Raw genomic sequence first — 26,774 nt, 5'->3', positions numbered from 1 at the left:
TCTAATCCTCTAATGTTGTTATTGGATCTGATAGCTAGCATTTCGATGGCCACAACGAATAGATATGGTGACAGTGGACACCCATGTTTAACTCCTTGACAAATCAAAACTTTCTGAGAAGTAACTGCTATTTACTATTTTACACCTGGGGTTGCTATACATAACTTTTTCCTATTTTTTAAGAGACTCATTGTAATTGAAAAAAATCCAGGTATTTATAACTAGAATCAAGTCTTATTTTATCAAAATCCGCTATAAATACCAGGCATGGCTTCTTAGATGTTTCATGTTGTTCTATTATTTCTAGTAGTTGTCGTATATTATCTCTAATGTATCGTCCATGTAAAAAAAAAACTGTCTGATCAGGATGAACAATACCCGGTAAAACCTTTTTAATTCTGAGTGCTATGCATTTCCCTAGTATTTTTGCATCACAACATTGAAGTATAAGAGGCCTCCAGTTTTTTAGATAATAATTGATATGTTGGATTCACATCTCCGTCTCAACCAACAATCTATGCTAAAGAATAGGACTAAATCAAATGAAACTTTATTTAAAACGTGCATTTAAAGTTTGATTTGATAGATTTTTGGTTGAAATGGAGAAGTACTGTAACTATCAATGTATTTTTATGTAATCATATCAAGTGTGAATGTTCAAGATAGCATACGTAGGTTGTCGCAAGTCTGTGGAGATCTTCACAATTGCTATAATAATCTGTGCAGAATCTTGAACGGCATTGATCACTTGCACCATGTACTTTTAATGTAATCTCAACTACAATCCAGGTCATTTGGTTCTGCTATTAGATGAAGCACATTGATAAGTAACACATTAATCTGTTGTATAAATTAACAAGATATGTGACATTGTATTCCCACTTGAAATGTGCTGTGATTTTAAATGGTTGAAAGTGCAGTGATAGACATTTGGGTGACAACTAAACAAAAAATCTGATAGTTTATTCTTTGGAATTTGGTTGTGCTTTTAGATGGTTGAAAGCCTAGTGATAACACATTTGAAATTCAACTAACTTTTGGCTCTTCTTGACTGGGTGAATAAAGGTTGTAATCTCATTGATCAACGTCTTGCCCAGTGGGAAGGTTGGTATGTAATTGGACTAGAAAGGGGAGAGAAAAGGAGATGAGAAAAGAGGAGAGAGGGACAGACTTACCGAGCTGTCCAGTACTCCATTGCCATCTGTGTCGTACAGCCGGAACATGACTAGAGGGGAAAGAGAGAAAAGAGACCCCATGATTCAGCTATAATGAGTTCTTGTTAGCACTGCTAACATTCCCAGTCAGACCCCCCTCTGGAAAGCAGGGGAAATATTAGAGTGCTACACGACACCACTCCTGTGTTGAAGCAGGGGGAGGTAATAGAGCGTGACATGTACTTCTGTGTTGTTGAGATGTCAGAATCGGTTAGCTGAGATTAGCTGTGTCAGGGTGTGCAGACATAGCTCCCGATGCTAAAGAAGTCTATTAGACACACCACGGCTTAGGATGTCAAGGGGCTAACAAGGACAGGTGCTGAGATAATCCCCAGGGGAGCCCTGCTCCTGATTTACTGCTAGCAACCAGTCACTCACTTACACTGTACTGCTGAGTGTTGAGGCCACTGCAGGCAGGTGTGTAGGCAGGTTGTGTGTGTGTGTGTGTGTGTGTGTGTGTGTGTGTGTGTGTGTGTGTGTGTGTGTGTGTGTGTGTGTGTGTGTGTGTGTGTGTGTGTGTGCCTGTGTGTGTGTGTGTGTGCCTGTGTGTGTGTGTGTGTGCCTGTGTGTGCCTGTGTGAGAGCTCGACTGTATTTGGCCACATAGATATGTCTGTAAACATTATTTGCTTAAATAATTAAATGTACAATTAAAAAAATGGTGGATTTTTTGGATGACCCAACTGCTGGTTTGCAGGCATTGGGTCACTTAGTTGGGTGGTTTTCTTTAAAAAGAGTGAGGTTGGGTTGTTGATGCTGGGTTATTGAAATATGACCCAGTGGGTCAGATCAGAAGACTGGAGGGGAGAGAAAAGCTTAGTAGTGGCTTAGTAGGGCGTAGCTTTCAGATAGTTATTTTTGGTCACCTGCAAGAGTGAATGTCATTCTGGTTTATCTGTCTGTTGTATTGTTATCACATGATAAAGTTGAACACTGACACTTTTGTAGCTTTAATGAGGCTTACACATATGAGTTCCTCAAGAGCGTATGCATATCCCAATGTTGTAATTTTATTCTAAAATATGTAAAATGCAAAAATATTAATTTTCAGTGTACAAACAACCTGAGCAGGAATGACATTTTCACTCACATGTGGCCCCATAAAATGATCTGAAGGCCACGCCCCTAATAGGCCACACCTCCTGAAAATAACCTATTCCATTAAAAAAAGACCCAGCTGTTGGGTCAACCCAGTATGAAAGTGAATTAAAACCTGAACTGAACTGAAAACCCAACCTGTTGTGTTATTCACGCAACCTAACTGGCTGGGTCAAAATCACCCAGCATGTGTTCTGTCCAATATTTACCCAGCGCTGGGTTACCAAATAACCAAAATTGGGTTGTTTAAAACCCAGGATTTCTTTTGAGTGTATTACCTGAATTAATTAATTAGACTAATCCTCGCAAATTATGGTAGGATGTCTTTCTGAGTGGTTTAGGGACAGACCTTTTGACTCCACATGACCCTCTTGGTCTTTCAACCACAAGTCATTACAAACTTGCCTCCAACCAACCCCTATAACTCACATTCCAACTTGTCCTCTGGTGTGCCCCTCTCCAGCAGGGACAGGTAACACACAATGTCCTTCAGAAACACCACCTGGGGGGAGAGTAAAGGGGAGCCCTTCTGGGGTGATGGACTCCTCCTCTTCTCCGCTCTGATCCTCTCTATGGATGTAATGTAACAAGAGATCAATGGATGATGGTGATGTAATACAGCAATGACCATGAGCAGGACTAAGCAACATGGCAGATTGAAATGTGATATGGCATGGTGATATAGATATGGTGATATGATGTGATAGGCACATAAATCAAATCCAATAAATACCATAGCCTGTGTAAAGCTGGTAAAGCTGAGGTAGCTACCAATACACATGCCCTACATTGCCATGCAAAGTATTGAGCTAACAGAAACCAATGGCCACAGCTCAGACAATATTAACCAGCACACTTTATCAAACTGCTAGCTAAAATGCCTTGCTGTGAGTGATAATCAGTACAAAAGTATGTGGACAACCCTTCAAATGAGTGGATTCGGCTATATCAGCAACATCCGTCGCTGACAGGTGTATACAATTGAGCACACAGCCATGCAATCTCCATAGACAAACATTGGCAGTAGAATGTCCTTACTGAAGAGCTCAGTGACATTCATTGTCATTGTCACTGCCCTGCTAGTGTTGCCCCGGTCAACTGTAAGTGCTGTTATTGTGAAGTAGAAACGTTTAGGTGAAACAACTCCTCAGCCGCAAAGTAGTTGTCCACACAAACTCACAGAATGGGTCTCCCGAGTGCTGAACGGGAATGTCCAGAGCTTCATGAAATGTGTTTCCATGGCTGAGCAGCCGCATACAAGCCTAAGATCACCATGCACAATGCCAAGTGTTGGCTTGAGCAGTGTAAAGCTTGTCGCCTTTGGACTCTGGAGCACTGGAAACGCGTTCTCTGGAGTAATGAATCACCCTTCACCATCTGGCAGTCCAACAGACAAATCTGGGTTTGGCGGATGCCAGGAGAACCCTACCTGCCTGAATGCATAATGCCAATTGTAAAGTTTGGTGGAAGAGGTATAATGGTCTGGGGCTGTTTTTCATGGTTCGTGCTCAGCTCCTTAGTTCCAGTGAAGATAAATCTAGACGATTCTGTGCTTCCAACTTGAAACAATTTGAGGAAAACTCTTTCCTGTTCCAGCATGGCAATGCCCCCGTGCACAAAGTGAGGTCAATACAAAAATGGTTTGTTGAGATTGGTGTCAAAGAACTTGACTGGCCTAAACGGAGCCCTGACCTCAACAACATCGAACACCTTTGGGATTAATTGGAACTGACTGCGAGCCAGGCCTAATCGGCCAATATCAATGCCTGACCTCACTAGTGCTTTTACGTGGATTCGGCTAGTGGAAAGCCTTCCCAAAAGAGTGGAGGCTGTTATAGCAGCATAGGGGGTACCAACTCCATATGAATGATTCTGGAATGAGATATTCGAGGAGCAGGTGTCCACATTCTTTTGGTCATGTAGTGTTTTTTAGTGCTGTGGTATTAGTAATGTTCCAGGCACAACATTTCTCCAACATTGATGTCATTGGAATTCATTGTTTACGGTAATACCATAGTCTAATACAGCATGCGTCACAACTTTTCCAGGAAAACAGTGTAATTGCCTACAGCACCTGAACAAGGTATTTACCTGGGGAGAGGCGAGGGGAGGCTGGGGACTTGGCTGGGGTGGGGGTCAGAGCATTACTACTGCTACCTGTGGAGAGTTTGGCTTGGGTGCAGGCAGGTGAGTGGTAGGAACCCCCGGGTGTGTGGGCCCCTGTCCCAGAGTGCTGTGAGGAGGAACGGGAGGAGCAGGGAGAGGTAGACACGGCACCTGAACATGTGGCCATCACAATGGAATGCTCTGGTGTGTGCCGGCCCATTGCTGTCAGGATGCTCTTCCCATTCATTCCTAGAAGACAGATAAGGGGGAAAGATGATTTCAGGAAAGATAAAGCAAGATAGGTAGGCAGTGGACTCATTAATTTGCAAACAGTTGTGTTTACAGAAGCAGACATTTAGCATTGAGGATTAAGCCTACACAACAAAATACACAAAGTAAAGATACCTCACTTTCCAACCATGGGTCATGAAGAGAGATTCAAAATGACAAATAGAAAAGGTTTCAGCATTTCACAACAACCAAAAACGGGACATTTTTTCCATTTTCCACAACAATAACAAGGATGGTACAGATGAAACAAGAAAGGTCAGGTGAGACACACAAAACAACAGTTTACAACAAACTAAATTCCACTGAGCCATGGTACAGACTACTATCATGTCACCTGCTCCAAAACACAGATCACAAGTCACTTTATAACAGCAGTCAAACACTGTTGACAGACAGTAACTGGACCATGAGTCTTAGTAGGATTATCTAAACATTGCCCTGTTGTCCTGCAGTGGTACCTGTTATGGGGGCACAGGCCACTTCAGTCTGTATAGAGATGCCTGCATCAATGGAACGTGGCTCTGCAGACACATCAGGGCAAGAAAAGCAAGACAGAAAAAGTGAGAGGATGTGAAATAGAGGAAGGGAGAGAAAGGAGTGTGATATAGGCTGTGTTAAAGGGGAAACAGAAGGAGTGTGATATAGGCTGTGTTAAAGGGGAAACAGAAGGAGTGTGATATAGGCTGTGTTAAAGGGGAAGGAGAAGGAGTGTGATATAGGCTGTGTTAAAGGGGAAGGAGAAGGAGTGTAGCATTGGATAGAAAACACTCTGTTTCTAAAAACTGTTAAAAATAATGTCTGTGAGTATAACAGAACTGATATTGCAGGTGAAAACCAGAGGAAAATCCATCCAGAAGTTTTTTATTTGAGCTCACTGTTCATTACAATGCTTGTCTATGTGATATACAAATAAATAGCTTCCAGATTGCAGTTCCTATGGCTTCCACTAGATGTCAACAGTTTTTAGAAAGGGTTTCAGCCTTGTTTTCTGAAAAATAAATTAGCAGTTGTAGTTTTTCAAGGTGGCTCATTTATCTACATATTAGGGTACCTGAGGATTGAATAGAAACGTTGTTTGACTTGTTTGGACTAAGTTTATTGGTAACTTTTGGGATTCCTTTGTACGCATGTTGAACTAGTGGAACGGGTGGATTACTGAATCAAACGTACCAACTAAACTGACTTTTTTGAGATATAAAGAAGGACTTTATCTAACAAAACAACCAGTTGTTGTGTAGCTGGGACCCTTGGGATTGCAAACAAAGGAAGATATTCAAAGGTAAGTGATTTATTTTATCGCTATTTCTGACTTTTGTGAGGCCTCTGTTGGTTTGGAAAATGTTTATAATGCTTTCGTATGCGGGGCGCTGTCCTCAGATATTCGCATGGTATGCTTTCACCTTAAAGCCTTTTTGAAATCTGACAACGCGATTGGATTACCAAGAAGTTAAGCTTTTAAATGATGTAGGGCCCTTGTATGTTCATGAATGTTTAATATTACAATTTTGTCATTTGAATTTGGTGCGCTCCAGCTTCACCGGATATGTTTGATTTTGATCCCATTAACAGGATCTGTGCGCTAAGAGGTTTTTAAAGGGGAAGGAGAAGGAGTGTGATATATGCTGTGTTAAATGGGAAACAGAAGGAGTGTGATATAGGCTGTGTTAAAGGGGAAGGAGAAGGAGTCAGATATACATAGAAATGTCTGGCAATATGAGGGTGGATTCTATTTATAACCAAGGCAAAATTCAAAAAAATTCCAATTCAATAAAACTATAATAAAATACAGTAAACATGTATCTGGTGACATTTTAAAGAGAAGAGAAAGCTATATAAAAAGGCAAAGCAGATTAGAGGTTGCAGTAGTCTAAAGAAGCGGACTAGTGCTTCAATGACTATTGACAAATTATGGGACCTTGTCTATAGTCAAACAACAAACATTCTTATAACCAGTGCATTGCTAGGGTCATGCATTGCTAGGGTCAATAGCAGGTTCCTATTGGCCCGTATAGTAAAATCCTCTACTGGTGCTGTAGGCAAGGAAGGACAGGACAGGAAGTCACAAAAGTCATACAAGAAAGACAGATAGTCTGTTTGGCCCTGAGAGGAAAGCAGAATATCAACCTATTAGAGAACTGTGGCCCCTGCCTGCCCAACACACAACAAAAGATACCTTCTATCAAGACAAAGGAGTGAATAATAATGTCAAAAACACACTAAAAATACTTATTTATCCCTGTCTCTTTTTGTTGGGGACTGGGAGATTGATTCAGGCAAGGAAACGCAAGCCTTTCTGGTCCTGAATGATAAAACCATGATGGGACTCTGACAGAGGGAGAGCAAGAGAGAGAGCGAGAAAGAGAGGAAAGGAGAGAGAGAGAGAGAGAGAGGAGAGAAAAGAGAGTGTGAGAGAGAGAGAGGAGAGAAAAGAGAGAGAGGAGAGAAAAGAGAGAGAGGAGAGAAAAGAGAGAGGAGAGAAAAGAGAGAGAGAGGAGAGAAAAGAGACAGAGAGAGAGACAGAGAGAGAGACAGAGAGAGAGACAGAGAGAGAGACAGAGAGAGACAGACAGACAGACAGACAGACAGACAGACAGACAGACAGACAGACAGACAGACATATTAGGAAAACAAGAGAAAGACAGACACTAGCTGGGTAAATGTGTATCTATCTATCTGATCCTCTCATTTCTGCACACCCACGGAGGTTAGTAGAGAGATCAAACACCAGATGGCAGTGTAGGCTGTCCCTTTTCTTCTTCTCCACATCTGATCAAATGAAGAGGCTCAGGAGTAACACCACCTCTCCCCCCCTCTCTCTATCGCTACATCTCTCCATCTCAGATGGTTGGGTGGGCTCGCATGCAAATCCCTCCATCTTTCCATTTGGAGAGGGGTTAGATTACTCCCATCTGTCCCCTAGTGTTCAGATGTTCAGCAGTGAGGGACAGCCAGGCAGGCTGATAGAGACCACATATAAACCCATATGGTGGAGGAGGACACACAGTTTACAAGCTGTCCAGGTGCAGTGGAAGTAATGAACCTAAACCACTGTCATTGTTTGTGGCCACTCCAGCACCACTTTAGGCTTAAACAGTTCAATCAAATGGTACATGAACATGTGTGCGTGTGTGTATTCCTGAGGGATCTGCCATGGCAAGTAAAGTGGTACATGAACATGTGTGCGTGTGTGTATTCCTGAGGGATCTGCCATGGCAAGTAAAGTGGTACATGAACATGTGTGCGTGTGTGTATTCCTGAGGGATCTGCCATGGCAAGTAAAGTGGTACATGAACATGTGTGCGTGTGTGTATTCCTGAGGGATCTGCCATGGCAAGTAAAGTGGTACATGAACATGTGTGCGTGTGTGTATTCCTGAGGGATCTGCCATGGCAAGTAAAGCAGCAGTGTTTGCATTGTGTGTTTTTTTGGAAAGTGTTTTGAGGAATTTGTGAGTGCAGACTACAACTAACTCCCTTGACTACAATCTGTAGCGAGGGACACTCTCCCTGAGACAAGCATTAACCTGCGAGGGAATCTAATTTGGGAGATGCATACAATAGTACACCAACGATTTAGCCTAACTCCATCCAAAACACTTTTGAGGGCCAGGAAAGACACTGTTGATATCTACCAGGGAATGTTCAGTAGGGAGAAAACATTGAGAAACAATTTGGAACGGGAAGGTATTACCTGAACTTCTCCAATAACACAAAAAATAAAAATAAACCCTACTGCCCTACTGAACACAACCCAGGTTTTCACCAGTCCCAGCCAGAGTAAATCACCACCAGGTTGAAGGAGGCCACTACTCACCCAGCAGTCCTGCTCCAGCGCGGGGCACCTCAGGAGAGCAGCCCCCTGTCTTGCTCTTGAAGGAGGTGAACAGGTGCTGACACAGCTCCTCAGGGATGTCGTTCTCCAGGTATGTGGTCATAAAGAGCTGGAAACCCTCATAGTCTATGGGCTGCTCACACGGATGGATGGAGAGATAGAGAAAAAGAAGAGTCAGATACCTTGGATATAAATGTTGTAAACAACAGAGTCTGGGCAGCAAAAAAGTACACAATGGTGACATTGAGTAAAAGGCTATCACCATACGTCCCTAATTTGTTTATGTGGGAAGGCAACACCTGTGAAGTGTTGTAAACCACATACTGCTGCAGTAGAAACAATCTGTTTCAGTATATAAAAAGGAATGAATCCTTTAGAAAAGTTGTTTGCCTGTATGCTGGAAGTTCTATTGATGGTCTGCAGTATTGTGTTTTAGATAAGTATGTTGTGTTCAATCATCTCTCTACAACACAGACAGAGCATGATGATAACAGTTATCGCTTTGGGCCTTTTTTGAAAAAAGCTTTAGGAGAGGAGACTGGAAATGGCCAATTTGGAGAAAACATAAATCAGTTGATTTCATGGATTTCAGACAGGGTGGTGCGCTGGCTGTGGTTTTAGCCTTTAAAAGTGTAATATTAGTATAAACCTTCAAACGTAAAAGGCATACAGACAGTACACAGAAACAATCCTGACTCACTTTATCAGCAAGCAGACAGAGTAAAATAATTGACAGAGATTACTCAGGGCAGATACCTTTACAGAAACAACATGAGGTTGTCTGAACTGGCTTTCAGACAGTGATCAGTGCCATTAGTCTTGCGGTTGAAAAACAAAATGAAAAAGAAAGAGAAAAAAACGGCACATCAACATTCCTCTGTTATGGAAACACTGTTGATACATGCTGGTAAATTGAGCGTCACAAAGACACATAGCTGGCAAACTGAAGCACTTCACCTGACCCCTGTGACCTCTGACTGTGGGAGAGCATTATGAGTACTGTTGTACAGCATGCTATAGGTGTCTGATGGGATAAGGTTATGTGCTGTATACTACATGCATTCTGTAGTGTTAGACACTGAAACCACAGATTTCTGACACCTGACCTTTGACCTTTGCCTTGGTGCCTCTGATGATATAGGGTTAAGTATGTTACATGTTACATGCAGTCTGTAGCGTACATGTATACACGGAAACCACAGATCATGCAGACCCCCAGCAGTGGGTGTGGCTTACTTGGTTGAGAACGTCTTGCTTCTGTTTGACAGAGGGAACAGGAAGAGGTAAGAAGGAGACATAGGGGTTACTTTATAGTGGTCTGGCAGCAGTAGTAAAGGGTGTGGAAGCAGTTAGAGCTAGGGTTAGCCAGGGGTGAGGCCACACCCTCTTTTGGAAGCTAGTCCTCATTCCCTTCCACACACGCATGCATGCAGCATCCAATCTCTGGACTTTTTACAGACAATATCTGCCATAGTTAACCCCCAAAATGTATCAAATTAATTAACCTGTATGCACTATGCATTAATAATTCAAGATAAAAACGGCAAACAAGCTATGCTGTGCCTATGGCAAGTTTGTGGGACATAATGCATCTATTCAGGTTACCTATCAACCCTTTGTATCAGTGTACTACCTACAGAATGCCAGTACCAGTGTACTACCTTGCACTATGTACACATCCACAAAACACTGCATATGCACTGTATATATTCGCCACAGCAGCATCCCTCCCTCTGCTTATATAGTGGCTGCCCATGACTCCAACACCATCATTAAGTTTGCTGATGACATGCCGGTGGTAGGCCTGATCACCGACGATGACGAGACCGAGAACAGCTTCTAACCCCTAAGTCATAAGTACAGGACTCTAATCTCCCGGCGGCATCGACGGCCATAATGCCTGCTAAAAAAAATAATGCCTTACGGCCACTTTGGCCATTGTGCCCTTGGGCTGAATATAATAATTAGAATTCCCTTCTCCCGCCTGCAATACGCCGTGATCCGAAGCACCTCTCACTCACATTTGATTTCCTTCTTATTGAATTCCGAGGGGCATGTTGAAGATGTTAGAAGAACTGTCCACATTTACTTTTCGTCAACCAACAAAAGATGTGTAACGAACAGAAAAAGCACTAGCCAATCCACTATGTCAATCTAATATCCCCAATAGTACAAAAGTTGACTTATTCTATTAAATTAAATATTCCAAACATACTCTGGGACAGTTGTGGAACGCGATAGATCCCAAATGAATACAATCCCTGTAGATAAAACAAATATTTTAAAACCAAGTAGGCTGATGCAACAGATAAGAACGTTTAGCTTATATGTTGATAAACTGTTAAGCTGTTTCTTCGCATTAAAAGTGCAGCAATGTGCACATGGCAGTAGGATATAATGTCCCAAAATACAATTAGCTGGAAAACACTGTTGTCAAAAGTGCACCGCAAATGTGAGTGTTTTTTAATGACAGCGATGAAAATATACTTCAGAAATGTAGAAAGAGGGAAGATCTAAAGATGCAACAACAAGCGTGGGTTGTTAATAGGACTAGAAGTGTGTCTTTGGCTGCTGGACATCAAAGAAAGTTCAGAACATAAATACTGGTTTCAATGGTATATGAGGAAGTCTTTATAAAACAATCCCCTTAACATTCCTACGGTTGGAACAAGGTGAGACATACCTCATAAAATGACCAAAAAATTATCCAGGTTTTAAACACTTAAGTTGATGTTTAAATAGTTTGAAAATGTTGTCTGCCTCCGCTCAGATTGTAAGGTGGGTGTTGTTTAAATAGTTTGAAAATGCCGTCTGCCTCCGCTCAGATTGTAAGGTGGGTGATGTTTAAATAGTTTGAAAATGTTGTCTGCCTCCGCTCAGATTGTAAGGTGGGTGATGTTTAAATAGTTTGAAAATGTTGTCTGCCTCCGCTCAGATTGTAAGGTGGGTGATGTTGCAGTGCGCAACTGGCACTGGCCTTTCCCTCCTATCTGAACGAACAATGCCTCATGTACAGTATGTCTGCAGAATCAAGCCTTTTAGATACACTACATGACCAACAATATGTGGACACCTGCTCTTCGAACATCTCATTCCAAAATCATGGGCATTAATATGGAGTTGGTCCCCCCTTTGCTGCTATAACAGCCTCCACTCTTCTGAGAAGGCTTTCCACTAGACGTTGTAACCAGCACTTGCTACCATTCAGCCAGCCACAAGAGCACTAGTGAGGTCGGGCACTAATGTTTGGCGATTAAGCCTGGCTCGCAGTTGCTGTTCCAATTCATCCCAAAAGGTGTTCGATGGGGTTGAGGTCAGGGCTCTCTGCAGCCCCGTCAAGTTCTTCCACTCTGATCTCGACAAACCATTTCTGTATGGACCTCGCTTTGTGCATGGGGGCATTATCATGCTGAAACAAGAACGGGCCTTCCCCAAACTATTGGAAGCACAGAATCATCTAGAATGTGATTGTATGCTGTAGCATTACGATTTCCCTTCACTGGAACTAAGGGGTCTAGCCCAAGCCTTGAAAAACAGCCCCAGACCATTATTCCTCTTCCACCAAACTTTACAGTTGGCACTATGCATTCGGGCAGGTAGCATGATCCTAGCATCCGCCAAACCCAGATTCGTCCGTCAAACTGCCAGATGGTGAAGTGTGACTCATATCTCCAGAGAATGCGTTTCCACTGCGCCACAGTCCAATGGCGGCGAGCTTTAAACCACTCCAGACGACGCTTGGCATTGCGCATGGTGATCTTAGGCTTGTATGCAGATGCTCAGCCATGGAAACACATTTCATGAAGCACCCGACGAACAGTTCTTGTGCTGACGTTGCTTCCAGATGCAGTTTGGAACTCGGAAGTGAGTGTTGCAACCAAGAACAGAGTGAAGCTACACGCTTCAGCACTCGGTGGTCCAGTTCTGTGAGCTTGTGTGGCCTACCACTTCACGGCTGCACCGTTGTTGCTCCTAGATGTTTCCACTTCACAATAACAGCACTTACAGTTGACCGGGGCAGCTCTAGCAGGGCAGAAATTTGACGAACTGACTTGTTGGAAAGATGGCATCCTATGACGGTGCCAAGTCTAAAGTTGCTGAGCTCTTCAGTAAGGCCATTCTACGGCCAATGTTTGTGTATGGAGATTGCATGGCTGTGTGCTCGAATTTTAAACACCTGCCAGCAACAGAATCCCCTAATTTGAAGGCGTGTCCACATACCTTTGTATATACAGTATACATTTGTATATCCCCTCAGTAAATTGTATATTCCCACTGTAATCAGCCTATACTTCAGAGTTGTATGTTTTATGTTTACTGTTCCAATATTGTATATTCTTTATGATGTCTATGTGTCTTTATTGTTTTTGTATATTTTCTATTGCTGGCAGCACTTTCTCACTAAGGCAAATTCTGGATATGTGTAATTGTACTTGGTAAATAAAGGTGATTCTGAATCTGATTATATCTTATTAATGTGTTGTATGATTGACGGACCTCACAGCAGTGGTTCTGTGCTGTTGATCTAACCCAAACAGAGAGACAGAGAGCACTGGGCTGGCAGGCCAGACCCGCTGAACCATCATTCATATCCCTCTCCTCTCCTCTCCTCTCCTCTCCTCTCCTCTCCTCTCCTCTCCTCTCCTCTCCTCTCCTCTCCTCTCCTCTCCTCTCCTCTCCTCTCCTCTCCTCTCCTCTCCTCTCCTCTCCTCTCCTCCTTGGTGAAGCTTTACTTTGCATCATGTAACAGCAGATTTTGAGAAAAATGCACACACAAACATGCACACAAGTTCCAAAAACGTATCCAAAAAAAGAAAAAAGATGGAGCCATAAGGTCACATATCGTAAGACAGACAAGCTTGTCTGCAATAAGAACACCCAGAGTGATTTGATAGGCATTTCTGGAAGGTCTCCATCCAGCTGTCTCCATCTCCCTTTTAGCATTGATGGCCTCGAGAAATCAATCAAATCCATTCTGGAAGCCATGCGAACACAACAGGTAAAAAATAATGTGCACACGCTAGCTAGGTGTGTCATCATGCCTGGCCTTCGGATATATTTATGATTAAAATTGGAGGGCACATGCAGTCTTGACAGAGAGAGGCTATGATGGGGGTAAAGGGTAAGGATAAGGAGACGCCATGCTATCTGAGCCAAGAAAGCCATGAGAAAGAAGTAAAAACTGCAGAATGTTGCATAAAAAACTCAAGTATAGACCTATCACCAGAGCACAAGTCAAACCACCACACTATGGCAGCACAGCAAACCCTGTCTCTCCACCCTGCCTGTGCTCTCAATACATATTAACTTGTTCTTGTCACTCCTCGGGTCCTCGTCACTAAAGTGACATACAGTGGCAAGAACAAGTATGTGAACCCTTTGGAATTACCTGTTTTTCTGCATAAATTGGTCATTACATTTGATCTGATCTTCATCTAGGTCACAACAATAGACAAACAGTGTGCTTAAACTAATAACACAAATGATTGTATTTCTCTTGTCTTTATTGAATACATCATTTAAACATTCACAGTGTAGGTTGGAAAAAGTATGTGAACCCCTAGGCTAATGACTTCTCCAAAAGCTAATTTGAGTCAGGAGTCAACAAACCTGGAGTCCAATCAGTGAGACGAGATTGGAAATGTTGGTTAGAGCTGCCTTGCCCTATAAAAAACCCTCACAAAATTTTAGTTTGCTATTCACAAGCAGCATTGCCTGATGTGAACCATGCCTCTAACAAAAGAGAGCTCAGAAGACACAAGATTAAGACTTGTTGACTTGCAGAAAGCTGGAAAAGGTTACAAAAGTATTGATGTTCATCAGTCCACGGTAAGACTAATTCTATAAATGGAGAACGTTCAGTACTGTTGCTACTCTCATTAGGAGTGGCCGCCCTGTAAAGATCACTGCAAGAGCACAGCGCAGAATGCTCAATGAGGTTAAGAAGAATCCTAGTGTCAGCTAAAGACTTACAGAAATCTCTGGAACATGCCAACATCTCTGTTGACGAGTCAACGATGCATAAAACGCTGAACAAGAATGGTGTATGTGGGAGGACACCACGGAAGAAGCCACTGCTGTCCAAAATAACCATTGCTGCACGTCTGAAGTTTGCAAAAGTGCACCTGGATGTTCCACAGCGCTACTGGCAAAATATTCTGTGGACAGATGAAACTAAAGTTGTGTTGTTTGTAAGGAAGGAACACACAACACTATGAGATGTAATTGTCCTCCAATTAAAGCTCAACAGAAGTTAGGTGATGCAACAGGACAACGACACAAAACACAGAAGTAAATCAACAACAGAAGAAAATAGGCCTTCTGGAGCGGCCTAGTCAGAGTCCTGACCTCAACCTGATTTGAGATGCTGTGGCATGACGTCAAGAGAGCAGTTCACAGACATCCCAAAAATATTGCTGAATTTAAACAGTTTTGCGAAGAGGAATCCACAACTACAGAAAACGTTTGGTTGAGGTTATTGCTGCTAAAAGGAGGGTCAACCAGTCATTAAATCAAAGGGTTCACATACTTGTTCCACTCTGCACTGTGAATGTTTACATGGCGTGTTCAATAAAGACATGAAAACGTATCATTGTTTGTGTGCTATTAGTTTAAGCAAACTGTGTCTCTATTGTTGTGACCTAGATGAAGATCAGATCAAATTGTATGACCAATTTATGCAGAAATCCCGGTATTTCCAAAGGGTTCACATACTTTTTCTTGCCACTGTACATTCTCAGGCAGATGAGCTCAACTGAATGGCCCAGTCGTGAATTAGACCACCTGAATGACATTCCCCCCTTCAGAGCCTGCTGTGAAATGTGTGTGTGTGTGTGTGTGTGTGTGTGTGTGTGGAAACCCATCCACCCTTAGTTTACAGTCCCCTTTCTGCCTTATCGCTCATCCATCACGGAGAAATACAGTCTGAGATGGGCGAGGCGAGGCCATTGATGGTGTGCCACTGGCGTTTAGGGCAGCTTCCAGGACAGGCGAGGATTGGTGAGTCACCAAGAGCATGAATAATTGATGACACGAGTACAACTCACTGGGCACACCATGTCATTTCAACGTGGAGAACTGGGTAATATTTGGTAGATACGTTGATCAATGAGTTTCTAACCTATTTTCACCCACTCAAAAAGACAGCCACTGTCACGCCCTGACCATAGTTTACTTTGTATTTTCTATGTTTTGATTGGTCAGGGTGTGATCTGAGTGGGTATTCAATGTTTCATGTCTTGTTTGTCTATTTCTATGTTCAGCCTGATATGGTTCTCAGTCAGAGGCAGGTGTTCGTCATTGTCTCTGATTGGGAACCATATTTAGGTAGCCTGGGTTTCACTGTGTGTTTGTGGGTGATTGTTCCTGTCTATGTGTTTTTCACCAGATAGGCTGTTTTAGGTTTTCGTTACGTTCATCACGTTCTTTATTTTGTAGTGTTTGCATTGATTCGTGTTTTACGTTTGTTCATTAAAACATGGATCGCAATCTACACGCTGCATTTTGGTCCGACTCTCCTTCTCACGAAGAAAACCATTACAGCCACAAGTTTGTTGAATTCCCAATATGTTATCACTATGCTTTCAACTATCTAAAAGTACATCAAAGTTCAAATGGGAACAAGATGTCAGATCTTTTGTTTATTTACACAGCAACTTAATGTGTTATCACTGTGCTTGATCTAGTCGCACAACCAAATGACCTGGATTGCAGTTAGTTGAGATTACATGGTACAAGTGATCAATGCCGTTTGAGATTCTGCACAGATTATTATAGCAATTGTGAAGATCTCCACAGACCTGTGACCCTGAACATGCACGCTTTCATAAGACATGTATTGATACAGTAAACTCAAAGTGGCCATGGATGTGTTACTCATTTTAAGGTTGAGTAAATACTGTTACATTAGTTTGTAAGATAGCCTTAACATTAGGCTATTTACTGTCTTACAAAAGTAGTACATTGTTCATGTTGTAAATTACTGTTGTAGCTGGAAACGGCTGATTTTTAATAGAATATCTACATAGGCGTACAGAGGCCCATTATCAGCAACCATCACTCCCGTGTTCCAATGGCACGTTGTGTTAGCTAATCCAAGTTTATAATTTAAAAGGCTAATTGATCATTAGAAAACCCCTTTGCAATTATGTTTGCACAGCTGAAAACGGTTGTCCTGATTAAAGAAGCAATAAAACTGGCCTTCTTTAGACTAGTTGAGTATCTGGAGTGTCAGCATTTGTGTGTTCGATTACAGGCTCAAAATGGCCAGAAATAAATAACTTTCTTCTGAAACTCATCAGTCTATTCTTGTTCTGATAAATGAAGGCTATTCCATGTCAGAAATTGATTTGGGAAGGCATACACACACACCTAAGGTCCCACAGTTGAAAGTGCATGTCAGAGCAAAAACCAAGCCATGAGGTCGAAGAGATTGTCCGTATAGCACCGAGACAGGATTGTGTCGAGGCCGAGATCTGGGGAAGGGTACCAAAAAATGTCTGCAGCATTGAAGGTCCCCAAGAACACAGTGGCCTCCATCAACCTTAAATAGAAGAAGTTTGGAACCACCAAGAGCTGGCTGCCTGGCCAAACTGAGCAATCGGGGGAGAAGGGCCTTGGTCAGGGAGGTGACCAAGAACCTGATGGTCACTCAGAGACAGAACTCCAAAGTTCCTCTGTGGAGATGGGAGAACCTTCCAGAAGGACAACTATCACTGCAGCACTCCACCAATCAGGCCTTTATGGTAGAGTGGCCAGACGGAAGCCACTCCTCAGTAAAAAGCACATGAAAGCCTGCTTGAAGTTTGCCAAAAGGCCCCTAAAGGACTCGCAGACCATGAGAAACAAGATTCTCTGGTCTGATGAAACCAAGATTGAACTCTTTGGCCTGAATGCCAAGTGTCACATCTGGAGGAAACCTGACACCATCCCTACGGTGAACTGTGGTGGTGGCAGCATCATGATGTTTTTCAGCGGCAGGGACTGGGAGACTAGTCAGGATTGAGGGAAAGATGAACAGAGCAAAGTACAGAGAGATCCTTGATTAAACCTGCTCTAGAGCGCCCAGGATCACAGACTGGGGTGAAGGTTCACCTTCCAACAGGACAACGACCCTAAGCACACAGCCAAAACAACACAGGAGTGGCTTCGGGACAAGTCCCTGAATGTCCTTGAGTGGCCCAGCCAGAGCCTGGAATTGAACCCGATCTAACATCTCTGAAGAGACCTGAAAATAGCTGTGCAGTGATGCTCCTCATCCAACCTGACAGAGCTTGAGAGGATCTGCAGAGAAGAATGGGAGAACATCCCCAAATACAGGTGTGCCAAGCTTGTAGCGTCATACCCAAGAAGACTTGAGGCTGTAATCGCTGCCAAAGGTGCTTCAACAAAGTACTGAGTAAATGGTGTGAATACTATTGTAAAGGTGATATCAGTGTTTTTAACGTTTTTTTTTGCTTAAATTCCAGGGGTCTAAATAGTTTCTGAATGCACTGTATCTACAGCTTGGATAGTTCCATCTGAGCCACTGTCTTAATCTTAATCCTATACTTTAACTTTTAGATTTGGTTGAGATGGAGACCTGAGTCCAACATATCATTTGTTAACTTGTGGAAAAGTTAACAGGCTATTCAACGTATTGCAAGAGTGGTATTGAATTGTGTTTGGTTGTCAACGCAACCAAATATCAACTTTTGAAGGAGATGTATCTTCTGCATGGATAGCTCCATCTGTGCCACTGAGTCTGGCTTTATTTCCAGTTGGTCTAGAAATTAATAATGTATGTGTTGGATTCACTTATCCGTTTGAACCAAAAATCTAAGGTAAAGAATAGGACTAAATATAGTCAAACTTGAAATACAGTTTGATTTGATTTAAATCCTCTTCTTCAACTTTTGTTTTTGGTTGAGATGGAGACGTGAATCCAACATATTTATTATTAAGTTGTAGTAGATTCCATTTGAAATCAACCAAAACTTGAAACCCTAGGCCAATATGTATTGTCAATGTTGAGTTAAATCCTGGGCTGAATTTAAACAATAGCTGTTGATGACTTCCCAAATGCTATATAGGCCTAAATAGCATCATTGATGATATAGGATTGCTATAGTATGGTTACATTTCATTTTCTTTGTTGAACCTACTTCGATAGCAACAGTGAATCTATTAAGTGGAGATTTCTAAGCAATCATTCTCACGATAGCACATTGGTAGTAGTCAGTGACAGATAGAAAAGCTAAGCAGGACTGGGCTTGGTTAAAACCCTGGATGGTAGACTGAATTAATAGCTGTAGATAGATCAACTCTCCAAGAGGAGGTGCTGCCCTGCCTATTGTTTTTTTTCTTATAGTGGATATTATGTTGAAGATCTGACATCTGACGTTGTTTCAAAGGTATAAATTCAACATATTTTATACGAGGTTTGTCAATGTTAAAAAGTGGTTACCATGATGGCATAATCCTGTGGTTGAAATCTTACCCTCCAAACCACAGTATGTTGATTACTTTTTTTCAAATCCAATGTATTTTCCACGTAGATTCCATGTCACAATACTTTAACAAATTATGTTGAAACAATGTTGATTCAACCAGTTTGTTCCCAGTGGGAAGAGTCACCTCGCTCCTTCCCACACAGTGCAGAAAATACCACCGGCCTGGCGCCTGCACTTGCTGGCTTTGGTGATCACAACACAGGCCACATGATGTCTGAATCCAACAGGGCTCTGATGGCGCCAACCAGCCTCTGTGAGGCTGTTACTCATATCACAGTGCTGGAGTTATAAGGAGGAAGAAGGGATGCACCCTGGCTGGGAGAGGAGTAGGGCGGGGGTGGTGGGGCGGGGGGGTAGGGGGAGTGGGGCGGTGACCCATTCAGACAGACCATAATAAAAATGTCAGCTCCACTTGTCCTTCATAACTCGTCGGCCCTCTGTCGTCACTTCGAAGTTAAAGGGAGTCAGTTGGACATTGATGGTGAGTGCGAGGTAGGGAGGAAGTGTTGCTCACCTTACTACTGTCTAAACACAGCGGATGACTTAGTGTATCAGTGATGGAGCAGGGACTCAGGGGAGTCAGGGGATTGCCAGGGTCTTAACAAAAATAATGATGATCTCACTCAGGAAGGGGAGGAAAAGAGAGGAGGGGAGGAGAGGAAAAGAGAACAGAGGAAAGGATAAGAATGACAGTGAGGAGAGGAAGGGAAAGGAGAGGAAAAAAATGAAGGGAAAAAGGAGAAGAGAAGAGTGGAGTGTAGAAGAGAGGATAGGTGGGAGGGAGGGAGAGAAGGGTTGAGGTAGTGACGTACTGTACCTGCTCAGGATTGTACTTGGAGAGGACTCCTTCACCGTGAAACTCCTCCAGAACATCCTTGAGCTTCTTGGTGGAATCTGAGAATGAGACAGGGATGAGAGAGGCTTTATAAACCTCATCATTTAGTCATTTTGGCACCAGGCGTATCATTTAGCGGGAAAGTGCTGCTGGATGTGATGATTGTCTTTTGGGCGCTAGCTGTATCTGAGAGGAACATCCGGGTAGATCATGAGGCAAACATTTCACAGAGGTGAAAATAAGTTTAGCTAATTAATTAAACAAATAGACCAATTAAGCCAGGAAATTTCCTTGGAATACAAAAAACCCTCAGAGCAAACATTATCTGAATGTATCAACTCTGTGGAGTTAGACTGGACACCCCACTCTCTCTTCTCTTTCTAATACAAGAAATAGCACATTAAATCATTTCAGTTAAGAAATATAGACCACAGAAATATAATAGGTTGGATAAACACTCCACTCTCTCTCTATTCTCTCTAGTACAAAATACCTTAAAATATATGGAATAATCTCTGGAGTTGGGTATAGAATTAGATCTATGGTTTGCATGCCTCACTTTCTCTCTAATATGCAGCAGTCCAGTTCGTGTTAGGTGAGCTGAGTAGTTTAGATTTGGAAAAAACATAGCATACCTTATCTAAGTAAATCATCTTTGTGGAGTGAGGCTGGACCCGCTCTCTCCTCTCTCTAAAACAAAGGCCAACGAGGTGTTGGGAGATCTGAGGAGACTGACTGACCAGGCAGGGTGTGAGTCACAGGGACCAGGGTAGGGTGTGTTCCTACCGGCCATGGGTAATGGTGATTTACACCCAGAGATGCTAATCTCTCTCAGGGCTGAAAGATGCTACAGGAGGCTTCCCCCTACAGACCCAGAGATAACCTGTCCTCCTCCCAATGCCAGTTACGTCATACTGAGGCAAGTCATGGATGCAGGGAATGCAGTGTTAAACCCTTATCTAACCAGGTGAGTTGACTTAACGGTGTCCACATGCTTCCCATCGAAAAATGCCAGCCAACGAGAGCATACAGGTCGCAGTGGTGGGTAGTATATGGTGCTTTGGTGACAAAATGGATGGCACTGTGATAGACTGCATCCAATTTGTAGTAGAGTAGAGTGTTGGAGGGTATTTTGTAAATGACATCGCCAAAGTCAAGGATCGGTAGGATAGTCAGTCTTACAAGGGTATGTTTGGCAGCATGAGTGAAGGAGGCTTTATTGCAAAATAGGAAGCTGATTCTAGATTTAATTTTGGATTGTAGATGCTTAATATGGGTCTGGAAGGAGAGTTTACAGTCTAATCAGACACCTAGGTATTTGTAGTTATCCACATATTCTAAGTCAGAACAGTCCAGAGTAGTGATGCTAGTCGGGCAGGCGGATGCGGGCAGCAATCGGTTGAAGAGCATGCATTTAGTTTTACTAGCATTTATAATCAGTTGGAGGCCACGGAAGGAGTGTTGTATGGCATTGAAGCTCGCTTGGAGGTTTGTTTACACAGTGTCAAAAGAAGGGCCAGATGTGGATCAGAGAAGCACCAGCAGCAAGAGCGACATCATTGATATACTGTATACAGAGAAACGAGTCGGCCCGAGAATTGAACTCTGTGGCACCTGTCGTGACGTTGTATTAGTTAATGTGACAACTGTTGTTCATCGAATGATTAAAGTTTCTAATTGCTTGATTAACTGAATCAAGCAATTATTTAACTCATTAACCTGGGGCACCATGGGAAAAGTAGTTTTTATTGAGTGTCTATTTCCCAAATTAACTCAAAGAATATCAGAATATCGATTCTACCACAGCCGCTAATTAACCAGTTGCCTCTACCAACCTCGTTCTGAACGTCGTATAGCCCGTGAATCTGCATGGACCCGGGTCTCACCAATGAGTTCGTACCACACCAATCTCTAGGTTGATATCGCGCTGTGCAGACTGGCAGGTATTGACCGAGCTGAAGCTGGATGGTGTCAGAGTTAACGGTGAAGTCCGCTAGCAGTGGCTAACTGACTACTAGCTAGTAGCTAGTTAGCTGGCTTGCTTCTGATGGGGGTTCCGATTCTAAAGTATAAAAATAGCAGATCCATACCACATTGGGTGAGGAGGGTTGCAGGAAAGTATATTCGGTTCGTAGATGGAAAGTGAGATTAAAATATATACTAAGTATATACAAAAAAACAGAGGAAATGACTATGTACACGGGACAAGATAAACACATGTCCGACTGCTACGCCATCTTGGGGAAAAAAAGTGACTGACTTGTTGTACAACCAAATTTAGAAATTGCACTTAAAAAACTACATTCTGTTTAGTTTTTTGCCCTAGCACTAGAAAGCTGATTCAGATGATCAAAGCTTGATGATGAGTTGGTTATTTGAATCAGCTGTGTAGTCCTTGGGTAAAAACAAAACGTGGACCCGGGGGGTGCAGGACCGAGTTTGGTAAACCCTGCCCTAAGCGGTCGCTTATGTCGCCCAGTGGCTAGGGCCGGCTCTGGAGAAGGCATTCTCATTCACTAAATTGCTCAAACACATCTATGCATGCAGGTATGAGTGTACACAGGTACACGCACCGAGGCAAATCTCTGATCTGAGCAATCATAAAGTATTTGCTCGCTGAATCAGTTATTAATAGATCATGAACTGAGACAACATATGCTACAGTATGTCCAGTGTATTTACCATAACAGCATCCATTAACCAGATCAGACAGCTAACTAGACTGTAGCTCTAGCTAGTTTAATCTGTTTTCTTTGTTGTCACTACAACTCTGGATAAGAGCATCTACTGAAGGACCAACATTTTGATGTAAATGTAAGGCAGACTCTCATTGAATCACAACAGAACAGAAGCCAGTAGGCTAAATGCAGTGGGGACTGAAGAATCACAGCCAATAGCTTGAAGGTTAACAGTAAATCAGCATCGTACGTCATCAGCATTCCTTTGCCTTCAACTTCATTTCCTTTATTAATTCTTTATAGAAGAGAAAAACAGCACTGAGCCAATTAGTAACGCAAGGGGAAGATAAGACCAGAACACTGAGTAAAAGAACGGCTGCATCTCAAACGGCACCCTATTCTCAATACAGTGCAGTACATTACGCTAGACTACTGTGGGGGAATAGGGTGCCAGTTGGGACGAAGCAAGCTTTTCAGTGTAGTGCAGCTGGGCTCATTGAACTGACATGTGGCTTTGTAATGGACACTAACCTTTCACCTCACATATTATATCTCTCCTTTATTAACCCATATTGGAAACAGACACATGTCATGTATATAGTAACATGAACACAGACACGGTCATCCATCCAACACACCAGACCTGGGTTCAAATAGTATTTGCATTCTTTCAAATATTTCATATGCACTTGCCTGAGCTTGTCTCGCACAATGGAACAAATGGAATAGTCCCAAAAGTGCAAATCCCACCTACCGGGTCACTCAAGGCAGGCTCAATAAAACACAAAAAGTATTTGAAAGATAAACAAGTACTTAATTAACTCCAATCTGCTGTACGGTATAACAGACACTGCCACCCACCCACCCATCTACCCACCCACTCAGCCACCGCCAGCATTGTGGTCCCTAACAGCAGGTCCCAGACACATCTCCATCACCAGGGGTCTAGGTGCTACAGTACATGTGACTGAGGGCCCATTAGCAACCCAGCATAAATAGATATCAAATATCCTCCTCTCATTAGCACAGCAGCATCAAAATAAACAAGCCCTTTATCACTCTGCTCTGCGGAGAGGGGATGTTCAGCCAGGGACAGAAAACAGGCCTAAGAGTGGAGCTCAGGATAAATAATATATATATATACAGTGCCTTCGGAAAGTATTCAGACCCCTTGACTTTTTCCACATTTTCTTACGTTACATCCTTAATCTAAAATGGATTATATAGAAAACAAATCCTCATCAATCTACACATAATACCTCATAATGACAGAGCAAAAACAGGTTTTTAGAATTTGTTAGAAGTGTATTAAAACAAAAAACAGAAATACCTTATTTACATAAGTATTCAGACCCTTTGCCATGAGACTCTAAATTGAGCTCAGGTGCATCCTTTCCATTGATCATCCTTGAGATGTTTCTACAACTTGATTGGAGTCCACCTGTGGTAAATTCAATTGATTGGACATGAGTGTGCAAGAGCGCAGAATAACTGATACATTTACGAACACTCAACACCCGCTGAATATGGCCGGTGTCAGTAAACAAAAAAGCTTAGTTCAATTGTTGCGGTCACCAAAGCTCTGGATAACATGAAAACAGCCTAACCAGCTATGTTAAGGCAAGTAAAATGGTCAGAGTAAGGTGTTCTCTTATTTACGTTTGGAAGTAGCTAGCAAGCTAGCTAACTTTAGCCAGTTAGCTTGGGTGCTTGACTGCCGTTGTGTGGTCAGAATGCTCGCATCAACCCTACTCCTCGGCCAGAGCGTCCAGTGTGCACTCTAAACGCTCCGAGAGCAAAACACCCTGAATTTACAAACAGACAATCTGACAACGCTATGAATTTACGAATGCCCAGAGCACATTCTGAAAGTTCTTTGGCACTCCAGAGTGAATTTATGAACGCACCCTATATAAGGTCCCACAGTTGACAGTTCATGTCAGAGCAAACACCAAGCCACGAGGTCGAAGGAATTGTCCGTATAGCACCGAGACAGGACTGCGTCAAGGCACAGATCTGGGGAAGGGTAAAACAAATATTCTGCAGCATTGAAGGTCCCCAAGAACACACCGTGCTTCTACACCTGCATTGCTTGCTGTTTGGGGTTTTAGGCTGGGTTTCTGTACAGCACTTTGAGATATCAGCTGATGTACGAAGGGCTATATAAATACATTTTATTTTATTTTATTTGAATGACCTCCATCAACCTTAAATGGAAGAAGTTTGGAACCACCAAGACTCTTCCTAGAGCTGGCCTCACGGGGGAGAAGGGCCTTGGTCAGCGAGGTGACCAAGAACCCGATGGTCACTCTGACAGAGCTCTAGAGTTACTCTGTGGAGATGGGAGAACCTTCCAGAAGGACAACCATCTTTGCAGCACTCCACCAATCAGGCCATTATGGTAAAGTGGCCAGACGGAAGCCCCTCCTCAGTAAATTGCACATGCCAGCCCACTTGGAGTTTGCCAAAAGGCACCCAAGACTCTCAGACCATGAGAAACAAGATTCTTTGGTCTGATGAAACCAATAATTAACTATTTGGCCTTAATGTCAAACTTCACATTTGGAGGAAACCTGGCATCATCCCTACGGTGAAGCATGGTGGTGGCAGCATCATGCTGTAGGGATGTTTTTCAGCGGCAGGGACTGGGAGACTAGTCAGGATCGAGGCAAAGATGACTTGAGCAAAGCATAGAGAGATCCTCGATGAAAACCTGCTCCAGAGCGCTCAGGACCTCAGCCTGGGGCGAAGGTTCACCTTCCAACAGGAAAACGACCCTAAGCACAAAGCCAAGACAACATATGAGTGACTTCTGAACATGTCTCTGAATGTCCTTGAGTGGCCCAGTGACACGCCAGTGAATTAATACTGTGTGATATTTAGCATCCACACAAACGCACCTACTGAGTGTGCACCTTTCACCTGTTTCAACGCAGGAGTGTACAGTACCACTTAAGTGGTTTAGTTGGCTGTAGAGATTGACTGTTCACCATGGACACATATGGAGTCACATACAGTATTGCTTACTTCCAGCTCGTCTGGATCGCTATGTTACTGAGCAAAACTACATCAAATAAAATAAACCAAAACAAACAAGTGTTTCTGGATAGAGAGAATGAAAAAGAAAGAGCCAGGAGTAGTATTGTTAGCTGTGGCTGTCAATAAATTACACAGATGAACAAGGCAAAGATATACCATAGCAATTTGTCCTTACTAGAGGTGATGTAATCTAACACAGAACCGTTTATTTGTTAGACTTTTGTATTTAATCCATTTCTGTTTCAATGACAAGCTCACTCAACACTTGAGTATATCCCTAGACAACAGATGTACTGCATATGTCCAAGGAATATAAGTACTGTTTTCTTAGTTACAGTAGGTCTATGCATATAGGAATCCTCAGATAGAAAAACTGGGTTTCTCTCAGACACCACAATCTATTTAGGTGTTGTGTGGCTTTGTATCTGCTCAGTAAGTTGTAAAACGAAACCTAATCTATTACAGGGAAAGCCAGACTAGTGATGTATTCTCTTTTGACTAGCAAATGTCTGTGGTGGGAAGACTGCTGATACGGATGAGTCACCTCATTAAAGGAAAAATCAAGCAAAATAGTGTAATGCTAGAAATAGTCAATTGGGAGGGGAAAAATACTAGTCTGCATGAATCACTTGACTTCAAGCACAAATAAAAACAACAGCCTATGTTATACCACCTAGGCAAATGGGTAGGAAGTTAGGCTTCAAAGGGGGAGATGCATTGCTTTGGCCTCTCCTTACTCGGAATAGCCATGGTTATTAGAACATTTCTTTCTTCTCTTTCTTTGTTCTCAGGAAGGCCAAGGTTGAATATTTTGTCTGTTACCACTGATAACCTGGATGACCCTAGAAAGTTTTGGAAGGCTATTAAGTCTATGTCTGGTAACAGTAATGTTAATGAATTACTGTGTTGTGTTTTGAAGGACTCTGTTGCTGTATATGTCAAAACTGAAATGCTGAATTGTTTCAATGAGCACTTTGTATCATCTGGTAGGCTGTTTGATTCAGTGTCCTCTGTCTCTGTTCAACCCTGTGTGGATGAACCAGTGAGAGCTGGTCAAACTTTTTGCTTTTTGCCATTCTCAGTGCAGGAGGTACATAAAGCCCTGAAATCCTTAGATCAGAGAAAGCCTGCAGGTCCTGATCTTTTGGATCCCTGCTTTGTAAATCTGGCAGCTGATTTCATAGCTGAACCAC

At 42.7% G+C, this 26,774-nt stretch overlaps 1 protein-coding gene across 3 annotated transcripts in view; it reads right to left on the bottom strand.

Moving 5' to 3' along the window:
- LOC110504343 (diacylglycerol kinase beta) overlaps positions 1–26,774 on the bottom strand; it is a 149,375-nt gene that overhangs the window by 84,356 nt on the left and 38,245 nt on the right. The window contains exons 3-9 of one of the 3 annotated variants that reach the window (XM_036974675.1): positions 19,847–19,923; positions 9,776–9,796; positions 8,522–8,672; positions 5,167–5,229; positions 4,403–4,666; positions 2,741–2,881; positions 1,176–1,225 (exon numbers count right to left, since the gene is read on the bottom strand). In XM_036974675.1, the coding sequence (XP_036830570.1) occupies positions 1,176–1,225; positions 2,741–2,881; positions 4,403–4,666; positions 5,167–5,229; positions 8,522–8,672; positions 9,776–9,796; positions 19,847–19,923 (767 nt within the window). The remainder of the gene's footprint in view (positions 1–1,175; positions 1,226–2,740; positions 2,882–4,402; positions 4,667–5,166; positions 5,230–8,521; positions 8,673–9,775; positions 9,797–19,846; positions 19,924–26,774) is intronic. The other 2 variants (XM_036974677.1, XM_036974676.1) reach the window with 2 other exon arrangements.

Source organism: Oncorhynchus mykiss, chromosome 3 (assembly GCF_013265735.2).
Source record: "Oncorhynchus mykiss isolate Arlee chromosome 3, USDA_OmykA_1.1, whole genome shotgun sequence".
NCBI lineage: Eukaryota > Metazoa > Chordata > Actinopteri > Salmoniformes > Salmonidae > Oncorhynchus > Oncorhynchus mykiss.
This window is presented reverse-complemented; position numbering and strand designations above follow the sequence as displayed.